Source organism: Lynx rufus, unplaced genomic scaffold (genome assembly GCF_022079265.1).
Source record: "Lynx rufus isolate CCGP_SWC_20201006 ecotype Redwood Valley unplaced genomic scaffold, mLynRuf1.p SCAF_3, whole genome shotgun sequence".
NCBI classification, from domain to species: Eukaryota; Metazoa; Chordata; class Mammalia; order Carnivora; family Felidae; genus Lynx; species Lynx rufus.
This window is the reverse complement of record NW_025814845.1, coordinates 127954693-127976684: the sequence shown is the minus strand read 5'-3', so window position 1 is coordinate 127976684 and position 21992 is coordinate 127954693. Positions and strand designations below refer to the sequence as shown.

At 37.9% G+C, this 21992-nt stretch overlaps 2 protein-coding genes across 8 annotated transcripts in view; one reads left to right on the top strand and one right to left on the bottom strand.

Moving 5' to 3' along the window:
* Positions 1–11773, bottom strand: part of ARFIP1 (ADP ribosylation factor interacting protein 1) — a 130000-nt gene extending 118227 nt beyond the window's left edge. For 2 of the 5 annotated variants that reach the window (XM_047092033.1, XM_047092035.1), the window contains exon 1: positions 11518–11772. The gene's annotated coding sequence lies outside the window, so the exon portion shown is untranslated. Of the gene's footprint in view, positions 1–11517 lie in introns of all 5 variants that reach the window. The other 3 variants (XM_047092036.1, XM_047092034.1, XM_047092038.1) reach the window with 3 other exon arrangements.
* Positions 11774–11784: 11 nt separating this feature from the next.
* TIGD4 (tigger transposable element derived 4) lies at positions 11785–21592 on the top strand. Of its 3 annotated transcripts, none has more exons than XM_047092030.1 (2): positions 11785–12277; positions 19134–21592. In XM_047092030.1, exon 2 carries the CDS (start codon positions 19675–19677, stop codon positions 21208–21210), a length of 1536 nt encoding a protein of 511 aa, XP_046947986.1. In that variant the 5' UTR covers positions 11785–12277; positions 19134–19674; the 3' UTR covers positions 21211–21592. The 3 variants fall into 3 exon arrangements, with proteins under 3 accessions (XP_046947986.1, XP_046947987.1, XP_046947988.1); XM_047092031.1 differs by having other exon boundaries at positions 18741–21592; XM_047092032.1 differs by lacking the exon at positions 11785–12277 and adding an exon at positions 17082–18826.
* The last annotated feature ends 400 nt before the right edge of the window (positions 21593–21992 follow it).

Sequence of the window (21992 nt, the reverse complement as noted above, 5' to 3'; positions counted from 1 at the left end):
AACTCAACAGATATAACTTAACCAAGTGATCAAGTAATTATCAGTAGTAAGATATAACATCATAATCCCCTTGAAACACTGCACTGAGAAGGACACATCATTTCTGTGATATTCTTGCCAAAAATGCATAAGCTCAGGCCTATCATGAGAAAATACTGGACTAACGCAAACTAAGGGATGCTCCACAAAGTAACTGATCAATACTCTTTAAAAGTGTCATGTTTCCTACATAGGATCCTGGAACAGAAAAAAAGACAACTGATAATTTAGTGAAATTCTAATAAGGTCTGTAGTTTAGTTAATAATATGATATCAATGTTAGTTTCCTATTCTTGATAATTATAGTTATGTAAGCTGTTAGCATTCAGGGAAGTGGGGTGAGGAATCTAAGGAAACTGCACTATTTTTGCAAGTCTAAAATTAGATCAAAATTAGTTTTCTAAAAACAGAAAGAAATTCTGAACAAAGGTTGAGGAATTACCCTTAGATAAAAGTAGGAAACCTCTTCCACTGAGGGAAGAATGAAAAGGAGGAAGGAAAGGAAGGAACCCCTGGAGATAGCAAAGAGTGGAATAAAAAACAGAAGAAAGTTAAGGCAATTCACTTTCGCTGTCTTCTACTTTCTTATGAAATAGAAGTTATCATCTGTTTCTCTGTATTAATCAGTAGCATTAATTAGGAAAATATATCATTATCATCCAACTGAAGAAAAGGTCAAATAACCCTGGACATAGAGAGAAACAGGAAATCAAATTTCTGAGAATTACAGAGATAGGTACTAAATAATCTGTGTTTTATTGATATTCTTTAAATGCTCTGACCTACTTCACATTTATTTTTTAGAAGTTTGTTCATAAAGTTTGATAACTAATATACATGGGGAACAAAAAGATTTAAAAAGTTAATGACTTCTAGTTTGTACTGTTTAAGATACATGGTTTTTGATCTTTACACATATTCAGTTATCTTTAAAAACTGTTTTCAAAATAGAATGATAAGCTACTCTTTCAAAACTACCATTAATGCTCAAGCCTCTTAAGCAAATTTAGACTGCAGGCCAAAAATGCTTCAGGTCATCTCTGGGGCTCTGATTCTATAAATCAGCCAGAGGTACTCATTAACTAAGGAGTGTTAAGAACAAATGACCTTTGGCGTGAATTATTAATGAGCACTAGAAAAAGTGCTTAAATAATATCACCTGAAATTTATAATTCATCCAACTGTCTGGGATTATTTTTTATTTTATTATTAAAATCATATTTTAATTTCTATAAACTGAATAAACTAGATCTATCCAAGGGGAATTTATATAAGAACTTTAACCAGAATTCAATGAGGGAGAATTCTATACCCTATAATACTTAATTGCGTTTAGGTTCTTCCTAAGGACCCAAGAAAGAGAGGCCAGAAGGTACCAAATTTGCCAGGATACTGGAAGAGGAAATAGAAGATTCTATGGATGCCAGAAAAGAAAAAACTACATTTACAGTCTCCATGTTGCCAATGAGTTAAAGACTAGAAGTTAGAAGTCTAACACTAAAGGATGTATGTATGGGATGATATTGTTAAACAGAAACCATGAATTTTTCAAATTAAGGTACTCACATACCACACAGAGTCTGAAATGGTGTGCTCAAGGCACAGGAAAGCAAATAGAAACAGGGCAGAGGTAAATAGGATAAATATGGCACATCATATTGGAATGAGAATTTACATTCTTTTTATTAAAATAAGTACTATAATATTATGGGATCTAAAACAAAATTCACTTGAATAAAACAATATACATAAGTCTTCTAAGAAATTTCTTGAAGTTTTGTAAAAAAATATGTGTCTCTAAAGAAACATCGGGGGGGGGAGAAAGAAACATCTGAAGAGGGATACTTCCTTCTAGAGGTACTTTAGTAAAAACGTTGGAGAAATACTATAAATAATTATTAATATATGTGACCAAGGAGTTCTAACTGGTGAGATAAGGACAATGCTAAGGAGGTAAATACAGAAAATTGAAAGCAAAAAGTAGCAAAACTTGGGCTTGCTTTAATTTAAATTTGCTTAGTTTCTTTAGACTATTGTATTGCTGATATTCCAGAGACTGGTTACCAGGCTAAATATTAAAGAAAGTTACTCTATTTCTTTCATTCTTGATGGAATTTATTAGAATATGTCTAGTTTTTCTCGCTTATGAATAAACAGAATGGAAAGACTTGTTTTAATTTCATAATTTAATACTAATTTTAAAGTTGAACTAACTTACAATAAAAAAACTTAGTTAAAACATATAGTGACATTAAGTAACTACATGTGTTCAGAGTTGAAAAATAACATCTAAAATACAGAAGCTTTCTGCTGTAGTCAAAACAATTTAATTTTCTTTTCTTTTTTTTTTTTTTTATTTTTTTTTTTCAACGTTTTATTTATTTTTTTTTGGGGACAGAGAGAGACAGAGCATGAACGGGGGAGGGGCAGAGAGAGAGGGAGACACAGAATCGGAAACAGGCTCCAGGCTCTGAGCCATCAGCCCAGAGCCTGACGCGGGGCTCGAACTCCCGGACCGCGAGATCGTGACCTGGCTGAAGTCGGACGCTTAACCGACTGCGCCACCCAGGCGCCCCTTTAATTTTCTTTTTTATGACAGTAGTCTTAACATAAGGAAAAAATCCTTTCCCCTACTATCTAATGCAAATGATACTGAACTAAAAATGGTTTACAACACAATATGTTCAAAGTACAATTACATTCCCTTTCATAAGTATAATAACTAAATAAAAGGAAATATAATAACAAATCATTTACATTATGCTGCTGCCTTATGTCAACAATTATATCTGTAAAAGCTATTTTACCATACACCTACAAGTCCTTTTAGTGATAAGTTAAGATTACATTGCTCATCAGTCTAAACAATTCAAAAGTAGAAAGCTTTGACAAAATATAGTTAATTCCCCGTTACAGGTAATAATGGGAAACAATTTAAAAATCAATATTCAGGGGTGATTGGCTGGCTCAGCTGGAAAAGCATCCAACTCTTGATCTTGGGGTCATGAGTCTGAGCCCCATGCTGGGTGTATAGATTACTAAAAACAAACAAACAAACTTAAAAAATAATAATAAATAAAAATCAATATTCAACTATTCCCATCTCCGCCATCATTACTAACTTTCAACCAAGTAATAAAATTAACTGGGAAAGTCTTATTTTCCCCATTTAGATTGTGTTTCAGAGAAACTAATGAGAAGTAAAATGATAAGAGTCTCAAAACTAAAGTACTTCCTGAATTCTTCATAGATAACCAGTTGCGTTCCAGAATATTAGCAGTGAGGCCAACCAAGAACCGAAAGAACTGCGAACTTACTTTAATTCTGTAACTAAATTTCCAAAACTATATAAAGTAAACTCCTCAATATTTTTTTCAGTGGAAAAAAGCTTCAGAATAAATAAAGTAAGAATACAGCTTAAACACAGACACAGATAGTAACATATAGAAAAATTTATAGATACGAGTATTTACATGAGTTGGTGTATATTTCTTAGAAGCAACTGCAGCCAGAATGAGCACACATAGTGCCCAGATATTGGTTTCTAATACCATTCTCCAGTAAAGGGAACCAGCACTTCTTGGAGAAATAGTTGAGTCTAGGCCTGGGGCAGGAAATATACAAGATGAGCCTGAACATCTTGTAGTGCCAGAAAGTAAAGATGTGCTAAAAAAAATCCCAACAACAAACCAAACAACAAAATCCTCACAACGATAGGGATATGTCAAAGGAATATAAAAACGAACCGAAAGAGCTCCCAATAGCCAAAGCTGGAGTAATCTAAGCAACAAAATAAAGTACTACTGGATTATATAACTCAAAGTATAAAATAAATATCCACGAGTCAATATTCATATAAATAAATGACTAAATAACAAATGAGGACAAGGAGACAAATTTCCCTTGCAAAAGAATTCCAAAAAATTTATGTACATACTGCACTGTTAAGAAGGTGGAATATAACTCCCTACTTCTTAAGCATGTACTTCACACAGTGACTTTTTTCTAAGAAGTACAATATGCAAAGGTTGGGGAAGGAGTAACTTTACAGAGGACAAATCTAATAAACCCAATCTCAAGCCAGGGGACTAAGTCAACAACAACCACTGATAACCACTGATAAACATACTCTTTATATAATGAGAATGTCACTTTATTCCTGTGGGTCTTCCTCCCAAAAACATATTATCCAGTCTAATCCTAAGAACAGCACCAGACAAACCTCAATTGAGGGACAGTCTACATAATACTTGACCAGTAACTCTCAAAACTATCAACTTATAATCAAAATCAAAGAGTCTGAGAACTGGTCAAAACCAAAAGGGCACATGACAACTAAATGTAATGTGGTATTCTGGAACAGAAAAAGGACATTAGGAGAAAACTGAAGCAATCTGAACAAACATTAGTACATATAAACACTGGTTTATGAATTGTGACAAATGTACCACACTAATGCAGTATGTTAATAACAGGGGAAGCTGGGCATGGGGTATACAGGAATCTCTACACTATCTGCAATAATTCTAAAAATCTAAAAGTTTTCTAAAATAAGAGCTTATTATAAAATAATCTAAGAATACTGCGTTATATGTTATAGTTTTTAATAATTAATATAAACTTATATTATTAAAATTTTTCATACACTTAAGAAACAGTGTAACTCAATTTAACTACTATTTTAACTACTATATTAAAAATAGGGGCGCCTGGGTGGCACAGTCGGTTAAAGCGTCCGACTTCAGCCAGGTCACGATCTCGCGGTCCGTGAGTTTGAGCCCCGCGTCGGGCTCTGGGCTGATGGCTCGGAGCCTGGAGCCTGTTTCCGATTCTGTGTCTCCCTCTCTCTCTGCCCCTCCCCCGTTCATGCTCTGTCTTTCTCTGTCCCAAAAATAAGTAAAAAACGTTGAAAAAAAAATTTTTTTTTTAAATAAAAATAGTTATATTCAAAATCCTGTAGTCTAAAACTTCATGAACTGAAATCTTTAATACCATATACTTGGAAATTCAAGCAATATTTAGGCATGAGGTACTGAGCTAGAAGATAGGGATTTAAGAACAAGCCAAAAAAGAATGTAAGATTTGGTCCCTATCTTCATGGAGTTTGGAGGCATATAATCACACACAAAATGTAAACTGTAACTGTGGTAAATGTATGATCTGGGTGGTTAGAGTATTCCCTAAGGAAACAAAACTTCTGTTGAAGTGTGAAGGATAGTTAGGAGCTAATAAGGAGCCTTGTAATGGCAAGGAGCAAGACAAGTACAAAGGACTAAAAGGTGGCCAGCATGGTTGAAGTGGAGAGTTAAGCAGAACATGGTAAATGATGAGGCTGGAGGGTGAGGATGAGTTAAGCACTGTTAAGGAGTTTTATTTTTATCCTAGAAGCAATGGGAAGTCATAGAAAGATTGGGGAGGAGAGAGAAGTGACAATCAGATGCATGTTTCAAAATAAGCCACTATGCCTCCAAGATGGATAATGGATTAGAGAGGGGCCAAAATAGAAGTGAGCAGAGACGAACGGAGGCTACTAAAGAAATTTCAGGCAAGATGATGGTAAAAACTAAAGTGGTAGCAGTGGAAATGGAAAGACGTAAACAGATTCAAGAGATATTCAAAAAGTAAGAGTAATAAAACTTGTTGACGGTAACTGGGAAAGGGAGTTATTAAGGATCACTCCTAATTTTCTGTTTTGCACAACTGGAAAGATAATAGAGTCACTCACTGAAATAAGGAGCAAAGAAAAATGAACATTTGTTTTGTTTTGTTTTGTGTGGGAGTGAGGGGGGAAATCAATTTAGTTGTAAACATATTGTATTTGAGAGAACTTTAATATATTCAACAGAGGGTGCCAACAAGGAAGCAAGATATACAGGCCTAGAGCACAGAGGAAATCGAAAACACACCCTTAGAAAAGCTGTCGTCTTTAGCCTAGAAAAGCAGCTAACTATAATCCCCAAATATCCAAGAAAAACATTAGACTTTGACCATCTGGATTTAATTAAAACAAAAGCTGAGAGAGAACATGGCAATAATATTTCATCAGCTAAAACGAAAACTGCTAGGCACCACGGGAAATAGAGAGTTTTTTAAAATCTTGGTTCAATAGTACAGTAATTATGTCACTAATCATGCGGTATTTTAAGGTTTTAGCATGGCTGGCGAACATTGTTGGGAATGTTTTATACCTGTGCTGTCCAATAAAGTAGCCGCTTAGCTTCATGTGGCCGCTGAGCACCTGAAATATGACTGGTGTGACTGAGGAACTGAATTTTTAATCCTAGTTTATTTTAACCAATTTAAATACCCACACGTGGCTAGTGGCTACAGTATTAGAGCTGGTTTAGAACTTCTTCATCTATTTCATCTAATCCCCAACAACTACCCTGCAAATTAACTGTGAGCGGTTGTGGGTGATAGAGCACTAGAAACTTTCATTCCATCTGCCCACTACATTATTCGAATTTTAGTTTCAAGAATATATATTACTTGTATAATTAAACATATTTTTAATTTTAAAAGTAATTAATATGCCACATAGAAAAATTAGGAAATACAGAAAGAACAAAATAAAAATAATCTGTACATCTATCTTTAAGAAATAATCTGCAATTAACATTTACTCATATCTGAAGAGGATCTGTATTTTTAACACTTTTGCTAGAAGTACTTGTAGCACAATGGCCCAAGTTATTCTCTGAGTTTTATCACATTACTCTTCTCTCCCACCCCCATCTCCAAACACCTCGGAAATCCTTTTAGACAGCCACTATCTCCAGAACTCAACCTTGAACCTGCCAAAAATAAACACAGTCCACTCGCCTGTCTCCCTTTATTACCATCACCCTTTGCCACTAATGTCACACACTTTAACTGGAACCGAATCTGTACCCCACAATGTCATGAAATCATTTAGTCACTATCATGAAAAGAGTACAAGCTTTGGAGTAGAGCAACTGCGATTGTGAGTCTGTGGTTCTCCTTTTACAGCGCCGGTGACCTTGGACTACTTACTTCTGCTGGTTTGTGTACCTGTTTCTTCATTTGTTAATAGAAAATAAGAGTACTTAATATACAGTATCTATAAAGCATAATGCCTAGCCAAAGTAGCACTTAATAAACGACAACTATTATGGACTTAGGACTGCTCTACATGCCCTGAAGGTAGTAGCACTCAAACAAAACAGATAGGGGGCTGGCCATCCTGGAGGCTACATGCCACTGATTTAACCCCTAGGGACTCTTTCCACCTGGGATTTGAACTCCTGATCCATCCCTTATTAGGTGTGTGACCTTATACAAAGCACTTTAGCTAAAATCTCAATTTCTTCATTTCTAACATGGTAATATTATCATATCCACTTGATATGGCTAGAATAAAACTATGTATATGAAAACTGAGTATATGAAAGTATAGAAAACTGAGTATATCAAAGTGCTTTGTAAATTATTAGATGCTAAATAAACAGAAGGTATGAAACAAAGAGTAACATATTCCTCTTGTCCCAGACAAAGCTTTCCAACGAGTATGCCGAGAATGAATTACAGATGTGCTGAAATACTGACTGCCCCCTCAGCCTTCAGGGAACCAGAGAGAGCCTGAATATAGTCTGCCCTACAAATATATTCATTTTCTATGTGTGCCATGATGCAGAACAATTTGGAAGCCTTGCTCTAAAATACTATCGCATGCTAGCAGAAACTGGAGTTGGCTAACTGACTCTCTCCTCTGTATGACTTAGGCTTCATCACAAGTTCCACTGTTCTTACGATCCTGCTTCAAAAACAGTACCTCGCAGTTCCCTAAAGGGCTAAAGAAGATCAAGGAGCTGTTTAGTCCAATGTTATCAGAGATATACAAAAATGAAACAAAATAAAAAACTCTTAGATGAGAATATGGCAAAGATATTGCCATATTTTCACAAAAGATTAGAGCAATTTCCAGTAACACCTATCTATGACCGCCGCAAGACAAAGGTTTAGAAGTCATGGAGAAGAGAATCAGAGATAGGAGAAAGAGAAAAGGAATAAAGGAAAAAGAAAACATATATTTTTGTAGAAAACAGCTGAGAATCTGCAAGAATCTGAGAATTTAGTGGCTTCCATGTTTGCCTAAAGGTAGTAGGCCAAAGATAACAAGATTATTTTCAGATTCTTTCGTTTTATAGTCTTTTTCATACATCCTTGAACTAATGCTGCTGCATAGTTTTAGACTGTCATGGTCCCTAAATCATCATCTTTCATTATGTAGAACTACTCTTTCCAGTGTGTACATACATTGTTAGTTTTTTCATACATGGCCATATTATCTTAAATTCCCTGTTGAATTTATTCTTATTCTTTCCTTCATCCTGAGTTTATTCCTTTCTCCATCCCAAATTGATCATTCTCAAATGTATTTATACCTCCAGAATCTCACAAAGCCAAGTTTATTACTTAAAACCTTTTTCTCATTTACCACTCTTCATGTCATAAATGCACATACACTCCATATACACACAGATTTATATCCATCCTGATGGGAAAACTCTACCAAATAACACTCCATAAGCTTTCTCCAAGTTCATTTCTTTTGGTCATACTTTTAGATAGGACATTCAACAAGGTGTTCATCTACTGAAGATTATTAAGGGAAAACATATTCTTTTCTTAACAGCTGATAGAGAAATCAAGTGAGATATCCCGAAGTCATGCCAAAAACAATGTAACGGAAACACAGCAGAAGCAGTCTAGACTAGACTAGTCTACTACTAGGTTCAATCCTGGCTCCATCAGTGTAATTTTGAGCAGATTCCTTTGGCCTCAGTTAATTGTTTAGTTTCAGTTTCTTCATCTATAAAAATGGGGATTTTAGCCACCCTGTAAAAGTTGCTGTGAGGATTAGATGAGATAATCACATAAAGCAATTAGCATAAGGCCCAGCACATACTAAGCAAACAAATGTTAACTGTTGGTATGGTGTCAGATATAACCTATCTTCTGACTCTGTCATTACCTTTTTAGAAAGAAGCTAATTTAGTATAATCCTCTCTTTATGAAATTATGTTTTCTTCTCCCCCAAGTGAGGATGCTAGACAGCAGGAAGTTCTCTTACTTTGTGAGAAGAATCTAGTTGCTCTGCATGAGCTTATGACAAGCTGTATAGGTTTCTGCAAGTGTCAAACATTTTACAACTTCAACCCTCGACCAATAAACACTTGGCAACCAAATCGGTAAGTTCAAGTACACACTCTAAACTCGTACTGCATTTGGAGGGATACTAACTTTTTTACATGAAAGAACAATCATTAAAATACCTGATATAGACTAGAGGGAAAGGGGATGACTAGATAAACAGCAACATACCAAAAGTTATGAACCACACTACTAAACCATCTTATTTGCCATTCCTAGCAAAGCCAAAGTCTAAAATAATGCCTCAAGTAAAAAACAAGAAAATGAAAGCATAGGGTAACCAAAATGTAATTTTTTAATTCTGAACTGTACCAAGTAGGATGGTGATATTTAATACGTATTAAATAATAATAAACACATTAACTTATAAACCCATTGGATCTCCGCAGCATTGGCCACAAACAGCTATCCCTAAAAAGAAACCTCAAAACCACAAATCAGGAACTAAGTAAGTAGGCAGTCTTACTTCCTTCTCTAGGTCTAGGAAGGAATTTAGAAACGCAGATGTTTTGAAGTAGTTAAGAGATTTCAGTTTAAAGCCTAGAATCTCTGCATTCTACTCTCCCAATACAAGCTATTTACAGTTTGAAAAAATAAAAAGCTCCACAAAAAAAAGTTGTCATTAACTTAAACAAGACACTAAGGAATAGTTTTTAACCTATCTGGAGGTTATGTACTTCTTAAGAATTTGTTTTAAAATGGACAATCCCCCCTACCTCCCTCCAAAATGCATTCAAACAAAACTGCACATACTTTAAAAGGTGGGGATGAGGAAGACCCCTGAAAGTTACAGACTTCTAGACCATGGACCCCACGCATAACTCATGATTAAGGCAAACTAATTTATCAATTTGAAAAGGAATGAAAGTAATTGAGGCAGAGATTTTCATACAAAAAATAAAATCAGAAATATTTTCTATTTTCTCAGGTAATGAGCATTAGATGTGGTGGTTGGGAGAGGGCGTTGGTCATGTTGAGCAAGGAAAACAAAAAACCATGGGACAAACAAGAAAAGTAGAGTTAAAGCAGTATTAACACACAGTCCATTGTAGTCACTCTGAGACAGCAGCAATGAAATGGCCTGCAGCCTTAACACAGGACTGTTTTAACAAAACCAATTCTGGTGCACATTTCCATGCCAATGAAGTTAATTAAAAGGCTAATGTTAGCACACCCCTGTAGGTCAAAGCACAAGTTTATGAAAAGTCCTGTAAATATTCCATGTTTCCTTATCAGAAAAGAGCTGAGTTAGATGGAGTGCTTGGGTGGCTCAGTCAGTTAAGCATCCAACTCTTGGTGTGACCCAGTTCATGATCTCGCCCTGGTCGGACAGAGCCCAGAGTCCAGCTCTGAGCGCAGAGCCTATATGAGATACTCTCCCTCCCTCTCTCTCTGCCCCTCCCCCACTCGTGCTCGAGCACGCGCTCTCTTAAGGTAAATAAATAAACCTTAAAACAAAAAAAGAACCAAGTAAGAGAAATCATGTACTTTAATCTAGGAGAAAACAAAGGGAGGGTACAGAAATCCTAAAAGGGGGTGGCTTAAGGATCTGTAGGAAGTATCAACTACAAACTTTTTGAGATCAATGGGTACAAGAGGGAGATGAAAGCAAAACAAAGGAAGTAATAAAGTAAAAGGGAAAACGTCTAGAAGCTGTTCTTTGAAACAAAACAAAACAGAACAAAAACCTCTTTCCTCTTCCTAGACACGTAAACAGTAACTTGGCAAAAAGGAACGGATGAGAAGACGACAGCACGACTTCCTTCCCAAACTCCAGCATTCGTTGGCCGTCCTCACAAGCACAGTCAGACTTGGGACATTTCTTAGGCAAGGCTCCTCCCTGCACCACTGCCCAGTGAACTTCTTGGAGGGACTACCAACTATCTCCATTCCTCTCACTGCGGGAGAGAGGAAGTAGGGGATGCAGTGAGCGGAGGAGAAAAATAAAGACTGGACACCAAACCTGAAGGTGGCCCACTTCGAGACTTAGCCGAGAAAGACCTGGATCCTGCCACCCCTTTTCCCACCCAATGCATGCAAAGATGAGAGGGCGCAGCCCTGCAAGGGCCAGTCTTCCCTTTCCACCCGCTGTTTCCGGGACACCGGGGATCGGGGCAGAAACCAAATGCCGAATACTTGGGCAGATATGTCACAGACGAGGGGCAGAAGTGTCTAGTGAAAAGTCTGGAATGGCAAGCTCCACAAGCAATGTGTCCACCCCCGCCAACTACCTCAGACCAGCCTTCCTCCTCCTACTCCCACCCCCCTCCCACTTCTTTCCCGGCGGGCCAGCACCGCCCTCACCTGTCTGCGGGGAACCCGGCAGCTCTCACGTCGAGGATTATCTTTGCCGCTGCTCTCCGGAATAGCCTCAAACCCGGCAAGAAGTGAGCGGAAACGCGACCTAGGCCTTTTCCTTCTTCCCCTCCCCCCACGCACCTCGGATCCTCGGGGGCGGGGAGCAACTGCAGCTGTCACCGCCTCACTCTGACCAACCGCCGAGGACACACAGACCGGCTGCCTCTCAACCCGGCCCGCAGCACCAGCACAGAGAGCAGCGGAGCCGGAAGTGAGGAGACCGGAAGTAGCGTTGTCCTTGGCCCTGGACGGCCTCTCTCTCCCTCAATCTGGCCCGGCCCAGCCACATCTCGGTGGTGCCAGCGCGCTTCCCTTGAGGCCTCCTCCGCCCCACTCCTGGAGGCTGGCCCCGCCCCTCCCGTTGCGGCCCTAGCAACCACATCCGGGGCTCCGCCGGCGCCGTTGCCCGGGTAATTTTCTGGCTCCGGCCGGATCACAGAGGGGTGTGCGCGCGGGTCCCGATGCATCTGCCGGAGCTGGGAGCTTGCGGAAGGGCGCGCGCGGGCCTGGTCTTGAGTGGTCGGAGGTCTCCAGAAGCCCTCAGCATCCCTTCTTTCTTACTTATACACCCCAGCCTCACGCGTTAGGCGTTCCCCCTGCAGATGGTGAGCCGGCGGCGGGAAGGTGGAGGTGGACGTAGCTCGCTGCCACGCGTACCACAGGAGAGCCAAAGCTTCTTTCTCAGCTGCTGGAGAGCACTTAGAAGGTTGTTTCAGTCCCGCGGCGGGTGGGAGGGTGGAGGGAATGCGGGGTTAAGGGAACAGACGGGATGCGGGCGCCCCACAATCGCTTCCCCAGTGCCTGGAGCGCCCCACTCCGGCTGCGTCGCTCACGTCCACCCACTTCAGGAAGACCAGACCCCCAAGCCTGGCATCCCTGAGTTCTTGTCACTTGCTGTCTTTGTGATCACTTTCTGCACTGCTCTCTCGCTAGCGGTGGATCCCGGATACTTTTCTTTCCTGCTCCTCTTTCTTTATCCGTATGACTGATTTCTGCTTTATTTGCCCGTCCCATTTCTTCTTAAGCAGATCACTGCCCTCTCTCTACGGAAACCGCCGAACAATCCTTTTTCTCAGAGCCCTTTGTAGTTTACTAAGTTGAGACCCCAACCTGTACTTTGGATACTCTCCCCATCCCCGGAACTGAATGGAGGGAATGTATGGCTGTGTAGTGGTGCTAGACATAACTGAAGCTCATTTGCCTACAGTACACACAGTTGATCCATCCACATTCATCCCCCTTCAAGGCTCCGGACTGCATTTCCTTTGACAGCCTTGGGTGCTCATTTTTACTACTTCACTTGTAGAAATGCGAAGGGTAACAGTGCATTCCGTAGAATTTACCATTCATTTACGGTCTAAAGACCGTACTTCTTACCTCCTTTATTTGTCATATTCGTTGATGATACATTTTTAGTGGCTAAGTGCCCGAAGGCAAAATTCTGCCTTTACAAATTCTAGGGAGTTTCAGCATAGTGAATCGTATATCCCTGTACAAATATCTTCCCCATAGCCATAAATGGTTAATACCCACGACAACGCAAATGTGTCAGAAGTGAATAACAATATTTATCAGCCGAGATCTCCAGGAGACTTCCTCTGACAAAAACAGTACTCAAGTCCCAAAATGTAAATCTATGTATAAAGGACCCTTATCTTAAGTGGCTCTGTCCCTAACAAAAGAGAAGAGCAAATATATATGCTAGTTCACTTAAACTGTATCTTCAGTTCTATAGCCCACTGTGGAGTTTTCTGTTTAGAGCCATCCTGCTAGTCTTTTCAATTCTAAGAAAAGGATCCCAATCTAGAATAATTACTGCCGTTCTTGTATAGGAACAGAATGGAGCATAGTAGCAAAGTGCAAGTATTCTTAGAGTTCTGGAAGGGTGACTAGGAAGAGGTGCATGGCTGAGCTCAGTCGTGCTTGAATGACCTGTACGTGACTGAGTTGGCTGGTGTCTTAACGATTCCTGCCAGGTGTCTCTTGAGTTCAGGAATGCTTAACTTCGTTAGAATCTGTCTAGTTATTAAATTGTTAGGCTCAGAGGTGTTTCTTACATTGGAAGGGTGGACGCTTGCTTTAATTATTTGTCCTTACCTGGATAGTTTCCTTGGCAGCTGCTGACGGTTTTGCTAGAGACTCTGATGGACTTGGAACCACTTGGAACTCATCCTAATTTCTGTTTAGTGAAGGTGCTGTTAATCATGTTAGGTGCTTTGGTCAGTGCATTTCTGGTACTGTGCATGATTAGTCCTCATGCATAGTACAGGGCGACACACAGGATTAATCTTCCCATGACTTCTGCTGCTCCGAGGGAAATTAGAATGTAGGTTGGCTCAAAGAAAACACTGGAAGCTACTTCAGCTGGTGATGGAACACAGTGAAATACTATGAACTTTATTTTGGAAAAAGAAAGCAGAAGCTGGTATTTTTTGATTGGGGGAAATTTTTGATTCTAACAGAAAGTTCTTATTTTAAATCTAACTCTGCTTAGATGGAGACCTACCTTCCTTCCTTTCTCTCTCTCTCTTTCTTTTCTCTTTTTTTTCTCTCTCTCTCTCTCTTTTTCTTTGCCCTAGAGTTTGGGGAATTCTGCCTGCCCATTCTCTTTAGGAAGAATAGAAGATTACTACTTTTCTCTAAATTGACATCTGTGTTTGGAGAGGTAAGAAAAAAGGTAATAGTTGTCTGCCATATATGTTTATGATACGGGGATTATCTACTCATTTACCTTTGTACTGCTATTGGCTATTATTCAGCTTTTGCAAAATCAGGTGCCACTTTTTCACTTGGCTTATGGGGAACTCTGACGGTCTATATTTCATTTATTGACCAAGAAGGAAAGAGGGCAACAGGTTAAAGAATATTATTCCTTTCTGAATGAATTAAATGTGCATTTAACTTTTTTTCTTTGCTTTAGATGTTAAATACTTTATATTGTTTACAAATAATACTTTCTCAGGAGAAAGTAAGAGGTGCTACCTTCAAATCTTTTCTAGGGGGATTCTGGTAATGTCACAATAATTTTATCACTCTCTATCATCAGCTCCCTTTTCATGGAGACATGTTGTGTTAATGATTGCACAATGTAATTCTCTGGAAACAAACCCTGTGTTGGAGGGTACTGATAAATGGAACATTTAAGAAGCCTGTGAATAGTAGTATGATTAGAACATAAGAGTAGAAATTGTTTTAACTACAAAGAGAAAAAAACTGAAGTTATCCATAATTCCATTATCTAGAATTAACACTGAACATTTTTGTCAATGTCTTTTTTCTATAAATATATATTTTTCTACATTTATTTAACAAATTGTGATTTAGAACCTACTGTTTGCTGAGTACTAAACATGGTAGAAATAGCCATGAGCCCCTGTCCTCATGTAACTTTCAGTGTATGTTGGTTTTGTTGGCATACGGTTTTGTATTTTGCTTTTTTCACTGAATATATTATGGAATTTTCTTCCAATCATTAAATACTCTCCTTCAGTGGCTCAGTAGTATTTTAGCATATATATTTGTTAATTTATTTACCTAGTCCTTTTTGCTACACATTTAGGTTCTTTCCCATTTTGTCTGTAATTAAAACAACAGTGGGAGGAATATTGTTGTATGGTAAAATTCTATGATTTCCAGTGATTCTCACTTTGTATAATTCCCTCTCATTTGAACATGATAGGGTATCATTCTCATTATAATGTTTTCTTACATGTACAAGGGATTTTGCAGAAGCAACCAGTTGACTTTAAGTTCATCAACAGGGAGATAATCTGGATGGGCCTAAACTGATTGCATGAGCCTTTTAAGAGCAGAGAGTTTTCTCCTGCTGGTTGCACCAGAGAAGGCAGAGAGATTCGAAGCATGAGAGAGATTTGACAGGAGGAAGGTTCTCTGTTGCTGAAATGAAAAGGGCCACAGTCGAGGACCTGAAGGAGGCCTCCAGGAGCTGAGAGCAGTCTCTGCTAACAGCCATCAAAAACTCAGGGACCTCAGTCCTACAACCACAGAAGTTGAATTCTGCAAATAACCTGAATGAACTTGCAAGCAGATTCTTCCCTAGAACCTCCAGATAAAAGTCCCATTTGACTAACATCTTGATTCTGCCTTGTGAGATCCTAAGCAGAGGACCCAGTTGAGCTCACCTGGACTTCTGACCTGCAGGACTGTGAGATAATAAGAGGGTATTGTTTTCAGCTACTAAATGCAGAAACAGGAAATGAATAAATTTGTAAGATAGATTATCTTTGCATCTCAAATTATTATCTGGGGATAAAATCCTAGGCATGGACTTGCTGGATAAAAGTGATGCACATTTTTTAGATTTTTGTATCATGTTACTAATTTGCCCTTTGTAAGCTTTGTACCCGTTTATATACCGCCTCACAACCTATGTTATATTCTGGCAAACACTAGATACTGCCATTCTGGTAGGCAAAAACAAAAAACAAAAAGGGTATCTCCTGGTTTGAAAGAAGATTTACATTTCTCTTATTACCAGTAGAATTGATTATTGTTTCCTTTACTTGGAGTTCACTTGGTAAGTCTTTTTTAGTGACTTGCCAATTCTTTTTCTTTAGGTAGCTTTACCATTGACATGGAGAAAATAGTATCTAATGTGTACGGTATTTTTCTGCTGTAATATTTTCATGGAGTAGAATGATTAATGAGCATAATTGAGAGAATGGGTACTTCTGAGAAATATTAGCTACTGCCATTACTCCCTGCAAGAAATATCCCAGACATTATACTGTGCGAGAATGGAAAATGTTGTCTTCATTGGTTAAGCAGTATTGGTGCCTTGTTCTTTTCTAGGGAAAAGAAGTCTGGCTTGTCTGGCTCAGCATCAGAAATGTGGTTGTTTCGGGTATAAACATATATTGTATATTACCATGGAAAATTATAGGTTTCACTCTTGTTTTAGAAGGAGATATATACTGTTAACTCTCAGAAAACAACTAAGATCTTCCTAAATGAACATCATTATTTTCAGTTTGATCAAGATAATCACTAATCTCTGTGTATATTATATTGCTTTATTTAAGAGGGAGTGAAGGAGGAAATTCAAGTTATTTTTTCTCTAATCCTTGTTATTTGAGATGAGAGGGTTTATTTCTAACAAATGAAATAAGGCAGAAGGAAAAAAGGAAGGAAGGAAGAAAAGAAGAAGAAAGGAAAGAACAGAAGAAAGAAGGAAGGGAGAAGTTGGGAGAGTCCCTTTTTCTCTTGGAGAGTAGTTCTGTGTGGTTTTGTCTTAAAAAATTGTTTCTTGCTACCTCAATTTCTAAAGGTTGGTATCTTCCTAATAAGAGCAAGATATTTAAAAATGTTTATTTTGAGGGGTACCTGGTTTGCTCAATCTGTTGAGCATCTGACTCTTGATTTTGGCTCAGGGTCACGGGATCGAACCCCTATATCAGGCTCCACACTGAGCGTGGAGCCTGCTTAAGATTCGCTCCCTCCCTCCACCCCCCACATCCCCCCCGCCCCTCACTCCCACTTGCATGCTCTCTCTCTAAATTTTTTAAAATTTAAAAAAAAATTTAAAAATGTTTATTTTGAAGTAATTGTAGATTTACAGGGAATTGCAGAAATATGTATAGGGAGGTCCCATATATGAGCAAATTTGTTTTGTTTGTTTGTTTGTTTGTTTTAATTGAATGCTCAAAGCTTATTTACTTAGAAAGGTCAGCCCACCCTAACGTTGGGATATGGTTGCTATTTGTGTTCACAGAATTCGTAAAGGCCTATTCTTCTGTAGAGGTTTGATGTTGCTTTGTTGTTGTTGTTGGGTTTTGGATAGGCATTGCAAATGCTGCCTTGGTTGGGTGCTGGGGACACAGAGTGTACAACTATTATCAAAGGAGGCCACACCAGTGTGATCCAAAGGCACCGTAATATAGTGAAGAGAATGGTAGATTTTATATTAGTGCCCTCAACCACGTTATAACTACATGAGCTTTGAAATTCAGTTTTATCTTCCTCCTGAGTTGTTTGAAATACAGGAAGTAAAGGTGTTTGGAAAATAAAGCCCTGGGCTATCATAATTATTATTAAGGTCTTTTTACAACAACAACAACGAAAATCCTTTACTGGTTGTAATTCCTATGATAAAAATTACTTTTTTTAGACAACAAAGGCGGAGGAATTTTGACAAAAAGGTTTGTCAAAAAATTTTGTGCAAAAAATGCATATGACATCTTGAAACCTGGGAGAAGAGAAAAACTAGAGGAATGGAGTGCCCACACTATATCACACAGCAGTAACACCTGCTCATCAAATTAGCTTGTTACCTTGGCCTGCAGTAGGCCCGAAGCCTGTAGATTCTGGTATAGTAGGTGCTACCTGGGAAGGTAGGGGCAAGCTTATCTGGTCCATGCGACTGTTCTCACAGTACTGTTTGATTTAAGATCTCTGCTTTCAGTATATGTTTAAGGTGGGATTCTTGCTTCAGTTTGCAAGTAGGATTTTGTAAAATCTTTGAATTGTGTAGATTGACACAGCCAAAGGGACGTTAGAGAGAAAATAATGATAACGAGATCATGACCAGGCATTCACTGAACACTTTGCAAGGTGCTAAATACTGGGCTGAGCACTTCACACTCTCTCGTTGAATCTCATTGAATGTGCAATGACCCTGTTTGGTAGGGGCTGTAGTTACACCTATTTTACAAACAAGGAAGCTGAAGCTTCAAATGGTTAAGTAATCTACCCAGGATCCCGTAAGTACTAAATGGCAGAATCACTTGTCAACTCAGGTGTGGCTGGCACCAAAGCCCATATCCTTACACTATAATAAGCTCTATTTTACAGATAAGGAAGTGGAGGTCCTGAGACATTCAGTAAGACCCATGGTCACTCTCCTTCTTACTCTTAGTCTAGGTCTTTTTTCTGCTTTATACTCTTGTAAGACTTTGCTTATTCCTATGCATTTTGTCAACTATTTCTGGCCTCTGCGTGTCTGGCTGGTGTGTCAAGTTGATGGAAAAGTTACTAGGTTTGTAAGCATTTAGATAAAATAAGACTTGGATTTCTAAAATTTGTAATCGAATCACTTGTTTTGATTTTTAGTGAAGCCTTTTCTACCAGACTCCTATAAAGGAGACACTGTCTCCCATGTGCTATTAAAAGTTGAACCTTGTGACTACTGTCTGACTATGTTTTTCTTTTAGAGGAGTCAGAGGGGGCAGGCTATGACTTCATGTGAAAAATAGCCACCAAAGATCTATCCAGCATAATTTTTAGTTTTTTAATTTTGGTAAGTGCCCATTTTTAAAACAGATTAAGTTTGTCTGAATTATTTTGAAAGTATATATTACAAAACATTCAAAAGCAAGTGAGAATTCAAACGCATAGAGCAAAGCTACAGGGCTTTTTACCGAGGCCGTTGAGGAGGTAAGCCTTTCTCCTGGAAGCTTTGGTTATTATATTTTCAGAAACATGGTCCCATTCTTTTCTTTATTATTAAAAGCATAACTAATTAGTATAAATATTCTTTTTGATATTCGATTGACACATAATTGCTAAAATAAGTTGTTGTTTTTTTTTTTTTTTACATTTTCAAGAGGCAGAAGATATACCATCAGGTCCTAGAAGGAGTCTACCACTTTCTTCTCTACCCTGAAGAGACTTGGAAATTAATGGGTAACATTTTGCATGAAAATTACTGAATGCTATTCCTTCTTATCTCTGAGGCCTTCTGTGGAGAATTAATAGGAGGTTGAGTGTGCATGGATAAAATGGATCATCTTAAAGGATTGAAGTTCCAAAAATATATCAGCAGGACTGGACAGGTTTGACATAATGAGATTTCTATTTTAGCTTGACTTCTGGAACTCTGAATAAACTATAAACTGAGCCGCACAGGTCCTGGGAAGGAAGTTTCTCTTCTAAAATATTCTAGTTGCATATAACATTTTCCTTATTCAGAACCTTTGAAAAAATATATTTACATCTCAATTTCCTGAGAATTAAGACTAATAGACACTTGCCAACTTTTAATATATGAAGCGGGATAGAAAGCAGCAATTTGTATCATTTTGGAAAAGAAATTTAAAGAAACAGACACCAGGAAGACGAGAAATCTCTACATAAGCACCGGTTGAGATGGCAGAAGCTTCTGTGGATGCCTCGACTCTGCCCGTAACAGTGAAGAAAAAGAAAAGTTTATCCATTGAAGAAAAGATCGACATTATAAACGCAGTAGAAAGTGGCAAGAAAAAGGCAGAAATTGCAGCTGAATATGGAATAAAGAAAAATTCACTGTCTTCTATTATGAAGAATAAAGACAAAGTTCTAGAAGCCTTTGAATCTCTGAGATTTGATCCAAAGAGAAAAAGACTGAGAACTGCTTTTTACACAGATCTGGAAGAGGCATTAATGAGGTGGTATCGAATTGCTCAGTGTCTAAATGTACCAGTTAATGGTCCAATGCTACGTCTAAAAGCTAATGATTTTGCACAGAAACTGGGACATAATGATTTTAAGTGCAGTAACGGTTGGCTGGATCGCTTTAAATCCAGGTACGGTTTAGTATTCAGAGCTCAACCTGTGGAAGCTACAGGGGTTTCAGTAGACCCTTCAACTGTCTGGCACCAAAATGTACTTCCTTATTATTTAAATGATTATCATCCTAAAAATGTTTTTAATATAAAAGAGACCGGGCTGCTTTATCGAATGTTACCTACAAATACATTTGCATTTAAAGGAGAAACCTGCTCGATTGGAAAGTTATGCAAAGACAGAATAACTCTAGTGGTTGGGACAAACATGGATGGCTCAGAGAAACTTCCTTTGCTCATCATTGGAAAACACAGAAATCCACATTGTTTCAAAGGTATAAAATCATTGCCTGTGTGTTATGAAGCTAACAGGATGGCATGGATGACGTCAGATGTATTTGAACAATGGATGCGGAAGCTCGATGAGAAATTTCAAGCCCAGCAACGAAGAGTGGTGATCTTTGTTGATTCTTTTCCTTCACATCCAGAGGTAAAGAACCTAAAGTCCATTGAGTTAGCATTCTTTCCATCATGTGTATCTTCCAAATTTATAGCTATGAAACAAGGTGTTATTAAAAGCCTTAAAATCAAATATCGACATTGTCTTATCAAAAAATTTTTAAGCTCTGTTGAAGGCAGCAAAGAATTTACATTTTCCCTACTGGACGCAGTTGATACTTTGCACCTTTGCTGGAGGGCTGTAACCCCCGAGACTATTGTTAAGAGCTATGAAGAGGCAGGATTCAAATCTCAAAAGGGAGAAAGTGACAAGACAAATGTAGAGACAGACACTGGTCTTGATTTGGTTGCCCATGCTCAGGCAGCAGGTGTGGAATTTCCTGAAGGTTTATCTCTAGAAGAGTATGCTGCCCTCGATGATGATTTGGAGACCTGCGAAGCGGCACCAAAAGGTGATTCTGTATGGACCGAAGAGAGTAAATCAGATGAAACTGGGCTTTATACTTCTGATGAAGAGGATGATGGTGGATCTCTAGGAACTGAGCTCCCTTTACCATCAAAAAATGAGGCCATAACTGCTTTAGATACTCTTAAAAGTTTTCTTAGAAGTCAAGATATGAATGAGGAGCTTCATAATTCTTTAGCAGACCTTGAAATTTTTATTAACTCATCATCTAAATAATTATTTGTGGTATAACATCTTTTCCTAATGTATTTTACTAGATAAGGTATATGAAGGGAAACTACCACTTAAACACAAAAAATTTAAAAACTAGCAATCTTTAGTTTAATTGCACATGTCTTTGACCTGAATAGCAAAGTTGCCCTAGGTAGATTAAATAAAGAGTAAATAAATGAAAAATATGAATTTCAACTTACCAAGGTTTTGGGGAGTAGAAACTGTATTACAGAGGCCTTGTACTTGAAATATATGGTACATATGTCAAAAATAGAAAACTCTCCAGCTATTTGATTCATACAGTTTGAAATGGTGATTGCTATTTTTCTCTTTTTTTTTTAAAGCACAGATCATATTCTAGAATATTTTAATTTATCTACCTCGTCTAGGAAATAAAATATCTATTACTTAGATATTTATTTTTATAAAGACATATTCTAGCCTCATATCAAGTATTAATTTTAAATTACTTTATTTTTCTTGTAACTAGCTTATCTTGCTAACAGGAAATTATGAATAAGCACTAAAAATAAAACCTGACCCAATTATATACCAAAATGATTAAAAATATATGTCTCACTACTTTCCAGTTATTTCTATATAAGGTCAAATGAAAGACTGTGACCTTATCAGATTCTTTCTGTCATCTATAACCAGAAGATGATATAGTTTCTTCCTAAATATTTATATGTATGTGTGTACATTTAATAGAAAAATACATTACTGAAACATTTGTTAAATTCTTATAATATATTTTAATAAGATTACTCCTGAAAAGTATATAT

Coding starts and splice junctions, on each gene's coding strand:
- TIGD4 (XM_047092030.1), top strand. CDS start 19,675: ATGGCAGAAGCTTCTGTGGATGCCTCGACTCTGCCCGTAACAGTGAAG.